Source organism: Galeopterus variegatus, unplaced genomic scaffold (assembly GCF_000696425.1).
Source record: "Galeopterus variegatus unplaced genomic scaffold, G_variegatus-3.0.2 Scaffold461, whole genome shotgun sequence".
NCBI classification, from domain to species: domain Eukaryota; kingdom Metazoa; phylum Chordata; class Mammalia; order Dermoptera; family Cynocephalidae; genus Galeopterus; species Galeopterus variegatus.
In genome coordinates this window covers 560,650-569,485 of record NW_007726572.1, presented here as the reverse complement: position 1 = coordinate 569,485, position 8,836 = coordinate 560,650, and the positions used below count along the sequence as shown (strand labels likewise).

Genomic DNA, 8,836 nt, shown 5'->3' with positions numbered 1-8,836 from the left:
TCTCTGTACTTTAATTCAAAATTCTGCATAATAAAAGTTTTAAAAAGGAAAAAGCATTTCAAGACAGGTCATTCCAAAAATATGACTTTAGGCCACTGAATGCGTTAGATGGCCAGAGACCTCTAACCAGTGATTCACAAACTTTGACTTGTATCTAATTAACCTGGGAAGCTACTAAAGACTAGAAAGTGCCAGGCTAGCTGAAGTAGAACAGAGCCTGGTGATACTGATACCGATCAAAGTTTAAAAACCATGGCTCTAAAACTCCATCTGCAAAGCCACCCTCAACAACTGAGGACAGGCAGAGACAGATTAGTGAATCTCTGGGAAAACAGTTACATTATTACAAAGTCCTCCAAATGTCATACATATGCTGTATGTGGGATAAAACAGCAAACACCCACCATGGACACCCACACCTCAGTCTACACATATGGGTTACCCAACGGAACAGATAGTGCAGGGTTCGACCACAGGCGGAAGAACGAAGGAAGGACATCAGAGCACTAGGCCATCCTTTGAGAGAAGGTATCTTCTGGAAGGGGAAGAGAATGATGGCAGAAAGGAGTCGGGACAGGGAGAGTAGGACAGTATGTGGGAAACAGGGCAAAGAGAGGAAGACAATACGAAGAAAGGGAAAAAAGAGAGGAGAATAGAATAAAGAAAGGAAGACAAATTTAAAGAGGAGGGAATTAAAAGAAAGGAGGGAATAAAAAAGAAGATAAGAGGTAGAAGGACATCGATCCATGGAGCAAATATTTATCTGAGCTCTACTCTGTGTCAGGCAGTGTGGTAGGCGCCGTGCATGTGGCGGTGACCAAAATATGCTTTCTTCCTTCAAGAAGCATTCACTCTTTTGGGAAGTAGAAGGGAGGAAATATGAAAGGGAGAAGAGAAAAAAAGAAGAATGAGAGAGGAGAGAAAAAGAGAAGTAGGTGGTAATTAGGGATGGACTGAGGAGAAGGCAAAAAGCGTTTTGTCTGCCACTGAACCACAGAGTGTAGGACTTTTCTGAACATCTGCTTGATTAAACCTATTCATTACCTATCTCTGGTTATAAAGCATCATCAGTAAAGCATAATACTGAAATGCCTAGTTTTCATTAACAGAAGTTATCCTGTATTCTAAATTATACTTATGTATTTATGTTTGTATATGTATATGTTAATAATCTCATACTTTTTTCTAATGTTTTACCTAGAGAAGTTTTTAATTTTCTTCTTAGGCTTCCTAAAGACTCCAATATTTCACTTAATCGTAACGTGACCTCTGCCACCACCACAATGTCAATGTATTCCATCTTATAGCAGTGAATTACTTCATTTATCTGCCACAAAAGATAAATCCACTAAAAAGAGAAAACATCCAGAAAAATCAATTAAAAGTATATTACATTGCAGAAAGAGTCATATTTTTCAAAACTTAGTACTTCCTTGAAATTACCATCTTCTAATCACATGGAAACATTATACAGGTACCCCCTCCTTATTAATGCATCTTAATTATAAATAATATAAAGATAATGATCTTAAAAAATGATATTTAATAATCAATCTGTTTATGTAAATTCATAAAGAAGATTTACTTAAGTTTATAGTCTGCATATCTATAGCTATAATGACAAATTTGTGATCTGTTATTTTTATATACCAGTGAATATTATCTGTATCCTCCAAGTTCTCACTCTCCCTTCAAAGCAGCTGTTATGATCACTAACCAAGTCCTCCAAATTAGCGAGGGAGAAGCACGTGTTTCAGGCCCCACACTAGGTCCTTAGAAATTCTCTCATGCCTATACCCCTAAAGCTCAGCATATAAAAATCAACCATCACACTTTGAGACCTAAGATGATAAAACAATATTTATGCATCCACGTTATTACTTAACAGAGTCCATGATAAAAATCACATCTATGCATACTAATGTAGCTAATCCTAGGAGGCTTCAGAATCACTGAAACTAAAATATATGTTACTACTAATATATTCTCTTCTAAGTTTCCAGGGTAAGATATTCAAATGCTCAACTTTCTCCTTCTCATGAAATAGCTTTTTAAATAGTCTAAATATATTATTGCAAGGAAATAAAAACTAAAACTCAGAAATAAAAACTGAAACTCCTTACTTATTGTATACTCTATTATTAATCTTCTCAATGTATCCACACTCACGTGACCTTAGACACACCTATTTATTACTCCCTTAAAAACCTGAAATACTTCACCACTCCCCTAAACAAACAAAATTGGGACAGGGGTGCTGCGAACACACATTAAAAGAAAGGCTCACTCAGCACTACAAAGAATATCTTCTTAACACATATATATGCAGATGATGGCAGCTATGCAAAGGGATAAATAGGGAAAATTTAGATTTGAAATTTATATTGCAACTTGAATTAGCAATAACAAAAAAACATGTGAAAGGAAACAAAAAAGGAATACTTTGTTAGTACTGATTTTCTGGGCTAATTTTGCATAGTCATTTCTGGATACATTGATCTTCTGAATTCCTAATTTGCATTTCTGCCATAGGAACATTATCATGTCCACAACGATTTCTTTATCAGGCTGAACATCCTGAAAACAAAAGTGATAAAGTAAATGAATAAGAATAATAAGATATATGTATATAACACTTACTGTATGCCAGGCAGCACTCTAAAAGCTTTATATATACCAACTCATTTAATCCTTGTAACAGCCCTATGAGGTGAGTACTATCACTATCATCCCGACTTTACAGATGAGCAAACTAAAACATAAGGAGATTAAGCGATTAAGTGATTTTTCCCAAGATGAAATGACTAGAAAGTAGCAGATCAGAGGGATTTAACCCAAGTAGTCTAGCTCCAGAGTCCTCACTCAAGGAACACTCTATGCTGCTTCTGCTCCTGTAAAAATAAGAGTCCAAACATTTTTAGGCAAGTATGTAAACCAGTTAGTCCCATCCAACTTTGAAATTTATATATACTTTCTCTCTTTAAAATTTTTGCATTAAAATAATAAAGAATTGGAGGCAAGGGGAAATGGGGGGGGGAGGGAATGAACTAGTAACCAGAGAGGGCATGGGGAGCTGGGGAAGGATACAGACAAGAAGGAAAGGGAGAAAATAAACAGAATTTCATACTGGGTCTCAATAGATGATTCAGAGCCAGGATGTGTCCTCTCAAATCAAAGTTACTGGGCTTTTTTCAAAAGAAAACTAAAGTTACTGCTCATGTCTGAACTAGAAAAATAATGAGTTTATGATAAAAATATACCAAACATCAAGTTCCTTTGAGACAGCTCTAAGACTTAATTTGCATCTTAGCACCTTAGTATAATTCTTGGGAACAAAACAGCGATCAATAAATGATTATTGAATTGAACTGAAGATATTTATGATTTGAAAAAAGAAAAAATACAGATAGATGAAAGTTTCTTACCCTTTTAAGCCATGATTTTTTGGCTTCGCTTTTTTGCTGCCAAACACCTTTCTTTTGAAAATTAAATACCTGTCACAGGTTATAACATATTCTAATAAGCACGAAAGAAACAGAAAATACTATAACAGTGAAACTTCTCAAGTCCTTTACTGTGTTTCACTTATCTGGGCAAAAGTTAACACCATGCTTTAAAATTGTGGTTTACAAGTTTTTCCATAAAAATGAAACCAAATTTTCAAGTGAAATTCTACCAGAATCCCAGTATTATACACAAAACTAATAAAAACAGGTTAGGGTGCTACACTCAAAGATGGGCTTCTGAGGAACCTCAAAGGAGCCCTGGGAATCTCTGGAATTCAATTTTAAAACCAGTGCTGTACTAGTTTTACCTGGACCACATATAGGCCACATACAGGCCATTTCTAAAAACTGATCATTATGTGCAAAGTGACTCCCAATAAAAACCGGACTTTGTTTTCATGAACTGAAAAGCAGTATTTCGTTAAGCATACTAATTCTTCATTAAAACCACTGCCTCATTTCTTTCATTATTAGAAATACAGCTGCCCTGGAAATTTCCAGAAAAGGAACAGACTGACACCAAAAATGACAACAATAATAAAAAGAAACTTGAAACGACAAGTCAGGACCTAACTCAATCCTGTATTTTAATGATTAAANAACCACTGCCTCATTTCTTTCATTATTAGAAATACAGCTGCCCTGGAAATTTCCAGAAAAGGAACAGACTGACACCAAAAATGACAACAATAATAAAAAGAAACTTGAAACGACAAGTCAGGACCTAACTCAATCCTGTATTTTAATGATTAAACAATATAGAATTTTAGAAAGGTGAAATTCCCATGGTATTTTAAATCTGGCCTTTAACTAGGCATGATAACCTCCTTCTACACTATTAAAAATGGTGCAAAATAGCTATTTCACCTGGGGAGAATTGCAGACACAGTCATACAAGGTTGCTGCCAAATGGAAAATATCTTCTGAATATCCATAGGTCTTCACACAAGCATCTAAATTTATAAAGTAGAGAAAAATAAAACCAAAAAAAAAACAATTACAAAATTTCAAACAAAAGGCACAGAATTTCTCCACGAAGAAATGATCAATGCATGAGGTGACTGATACATTAACTGCCCTAACCAGATTATTATACAACATATATATGTATCAAAATATCCGATTGTACCCCATAAGCATGTATAATTACAATGTGTTAATTAACATTTTTTAAATAAATAAACGAATAAATAAAAAGGCACAGAAAGACAGAATTTCTACAAATATGACAAATGATATCTGGTCAATATAATGTCAATGAGACAATTTAAATGTTTCTATATGAAAACTAATCTAAGTGACTCTAATCCAATTAAAATAGTAGTAATGATTACTATTATCCATAATCCATAATATGTATACCAACTATGTCTAAAAAGAAATTGAAGAGGCTTACAATATTAAAATACATACAAAAATGACAGTTGAAAGAAAAATAATAAAAATATCTATTCAGAAATCGCTAGAAGAAAAAAGTATCATTACTTGGTATAAGTTATTTACTGCAACTGAGAAGCCATGCAATGCTTTAAGAACATGGAAAAACATAAAAAAGATGGAATTAGACAATTCCCATTGGTCTAAAAAATAGAAGCTGCAGATTTTCAATTACATACACAATAACTTTAAGACTTGAAAAGTCCTAGAATGGAAAACACTGCATGTGGGAAAGAGAGAGGAGACTACCAAAACTTCCCTTGCTAAAGTGAACTGATGACTCTGCACTTTGATTCATTGCCCTGCTGGCCTCTCATGCTTCCCAACAAGCCAGCAGCTAAGTAGAGCCTCACTCCTGTACTCAAAACTGTCACTCAGAATAAAATCCAGCATCCTTACAAAGTCTAGGAACTGCATTATCTGGCACCCACCTACTTCTCTGACCTTGTCACCTACCACACTCCCAAACTCCACCATGCACCAGTGCACTCAGCCATACATGCCCCACTGCCATTCCCTCAATAACCAAGCACACTTGCCACAGGGCCTTTGAACCTCCTGCTCCCTCTGCTTTGGACTTTCTTGCTCTCACCTCACCTATAAAGAACACATTTTATCAGATAAAACTATCCTAATTTTTCAAAGAGGCAAATAAATACTCACCATGAAAAGCACTATTTTTTAAATAAATTTGATCTGACTGTCCTTTATGGCAAATAAATACTCACCATGAAAAGCACTATTTTTTAAATAAATTTGATCTGACTGTCCTTCTTTAGAGTTTTCCAAAGGAAAGATCAAACCTTTGTTTTTCTTCACGTTGATTAGTGGCTCTATTGCAATCAGAAGAGTTAGATCCTTCTCTGCCTTCTTTGACTCTGGATCATCCTGACTCTTAGAGAAGTATATCCCACAAGTTAATTAGTAATTCAATGTCATTTTAACAAAACAAAAACAAATTAATGGTTTTTCGTATATTACCTGGAGAAAACAAATAAGGTGCCCAGCTAAAGATCCAAATAAACTCCATTCCTCGTAAGTAAAAGCTAATTTTATAAATTTCACAGCAGCATCTACAGAAATAACATTTTTTCTTTCTATCATAAGTTGCAGAAGAGGCGTTTTTGGAAAATCAAGCATTCCATTTGTACCAGTATTTGAAACTAGAAAAGGAAAAAGAGAGATATGAATATCACTCATGCAAAGAAATATTGACTAAATATTAGCTATCAGACATTGCCAAGCAGTAGGGAAACAATAGAAAAGAAATGAACACAATCCCTGCCTTCACAGCGTTTACACTCTGGTGGAAGAAACAAGAAATCTTAGTGGGCAAATACAGGGTGCTGTGGGCACAAAGAGGAAAGGCATCCGACACAATTTGGGGACAGGAGGGCAGTCAGGGAAGGCTACCCAGAAGAAGGAGCATGGGATCTCAAACATAGAGAATTAGCAAGAATTAGCTACATGTAGATTGGAAGCTCAGGAGAGAGATCTGAAATAGGGATATAGCTTTTAGAGTCATCATTATGTGTCTGTAGTAAATGGTTAGAACAGCCATGGACAATGCATAGCTGCCTAGGACAGAATGTCAAGGACACCGACACTTAGGCGAAGGGCTGAGTTAGAAAAGGCTGCAAAGGAGAGTATTTAGAGAGGAAAGAGTAGTCAACAGCAACAAATACTACAGAGAGTAAGGGAAGAAAAGGACTGAAAAGTGACAATTGGATTGGTTGAACAAATCAAGCAATATATTGAAAGGTTAACCTTCACCTTCAAATTAGTTTTATTCAAAAAATACAGGGTGGCTAAAAATTAGATAAACAATCAGTGTAATTCACCACATTTATAGAAATAAGAGAGAAAATCATTTGATCAATTCAGCAAATCTCAATAAAATCTGAAAAAGCTTTTGATAAAATTCAACTATTCGGGATTTTAAAAAAAAAAAAACTCTTAGCAAACCAGGTACAAAAGAAAACTTAACCTGAAAAAGGGTATCTACAAAAATCCTTTAGGAAATATCTTATTAAATGGTAAAATGTTGAAAGCTTTCCATATGAGATCAAAAATGCGACAAGGATGTCTGCTATCATACTTACTTCCTTTCCATGTGTTATTAGAACCCCTAGCTAGTGCAGTATAAGTCAAGAAATGCAAGAAAAAAGAAATTAAAAGATTAAGAAATTTTTTAAAAGATATAATTGTCATTATTCACAGATGCTTGTACAAAAAAAATCCAAAAAAAAATCTACTAACAAATTATTTGAACTATCAATCAACATTAGCAAGGTTGCTGAATTCAAGACTGATATAAATTGTTTATCAGTTTATGTTGTGTGAACTGCAAGGCTAAAATTTTTGTTATTCATGTCTACCATAAAATATTGTCATATTTACTTATTACGAGTTCTTTTCCTGCCATAAACAGTTCTGAGACAACATCACGAAGCTCCACTTCATCTGTAGCAAGAGGTCCAGTTTGCAGTATTCGCCTGTTTGAATCAGAAAGAGCTTCCAAGACAGCCAAAAACCGGGATGCAGTGCTATCAAACATCTCATCCAGCAGCCGCTCTGTGATGGTACGTGGCCATGGCAACTGGAATAAAAAAATTTTCATTCCATTTTTTAAAGATATTATGAGGCAAAGAAAAATAAGGACTGCTTAATTAATGCTAAAAGAGAGAGTGGCTGGTCTAACAATGAGATGGCTGCTCTTACAGTGTTCATTTTTTGAGATATCATTCCAGATTCCATTAAAGTTCCATGTCATGCTGCCATTACATCAAAGACTCTGCTATTTGTTTATATGTTTGTGTTTCCAAGGCAGTATAAAAAGGCTGTTTATGATGGTCTTTTTATTAAGCCAGCATCAATCTCCTATGCTTTATGGTACCTTAATTGCAGCCTTAAGGATTGATATTAAAACCATGGTTGCCTATGAATCACTCAGAGGTACTTTTTAGATTCAAGACCAAATCTCCAGAGATTCCATGGGTCTGCGAGGATCATTTTTAATAAGCACTGTAGGAAATACTAATGCAGAAGGCCCTCAAACCCAAATTTGAAATAATATTTTATAGTATAAATAGTTAAGTTTGTAGTAGTTAACTCCAAGGAAGAATTGATCAGCCGTATGCTATAACCTAGTGACTGTTAGAGCCTGGTGTGAGTTCCTAGCGACTCTGCTTTGTACTGTCCCAGAAAGACTTCACGTCCTACAGATGGTTCTCCTCCACACTTAATTCCTCTCTCCATTCTCTACATTTCGATTGCCAGTAAATAAGAATGGTAGCTCTAGATGGCTTGTCTAGAATCAATATCTAGCTAAAAGATACATATTCCTCATGATTCCCTTGCTCTTTTTCTCTTCTTGGGGCAAAGTCAGGAAGACAAAAAAACAAAAGCAGGGATAAAGCTTCCTTGGATTATTTTTCCCTAAACACCAGTTGAACTTCATGTCCTGCTCTCTCTTTCCTTACAGAGGCAAGAGATTCTTCTAAGATTTTTATTGCAGGTTAAAACAGAGCTTTAAGAATGAATATTTAAATAGCATAATGAACTTTCAAATAATTAGAAATATTCAAAATGAAATGGTAAAACCCAAATGGGTTAAAGAGTGAAATGGTTTATAAAAATATCGTAGAAAAACTAGTAAAAAGAGGAATAGACTATTTATCAGAACGGTAGATGAATACTAAGTAAAGATTTAAAAATATAAATATTAAAAATATTTATTAGAAAGGATTAAAGCTAAAGCTGGGCCGGCCCGGTGGCGCACTGCTACAGTGCGCCGCTTGGGATCATGGCGGCGCTCCCGCCGAGGGTTCGGATCCCACATACAGACCGGTTCCCATTCACTGGCTGAGCGAGGTGCGGGCACGGCACCGAGG

General features: G+C 35.3%; 1 protein-coding gene across 1 annotated transcript in view; it reads right to left on the bottom strand.

The window, feature by feature from the left end:
• LOC103587571 (chromosome unknown open reading frame, human C12orf55) overlaps positions 1-8,836 on the bottom strand; it is a gene marked incomplete at its 3' end in the record, with an annotated part of 124,558 nt that overhangs the window by 80,557 nt on the left and 35,165 nt on the right. Inside the window, exons 9-14 of the mRNA XM_008569066.1 lie at positions 7,344-7,542; positions 5,925-6,106; positions 5,672-5,837; positions 4,374-4,459; positions 2,443-2,577; positions 1,198-1,348 (exon numbers count right to left, since the gene is read on the bottom strand). Of these exons, the coding sequence (XP_008567288.1) occupies positions 1,198-1,348; positions 2,443-2,577; positions 4,374-4,459; positions 5,672-5,837; positions 5,925-6,106; positions 7,344-7,542 (919 nt within the window). The remainder of the gene's footprint in view (positions 1-1,197; positions 1,349-2,442; positions 2,578-4,373; positions 4,460-5,671; positions 5,838-5,924; positions 6,107-7,343; positions 7,543-8,836) is intronic.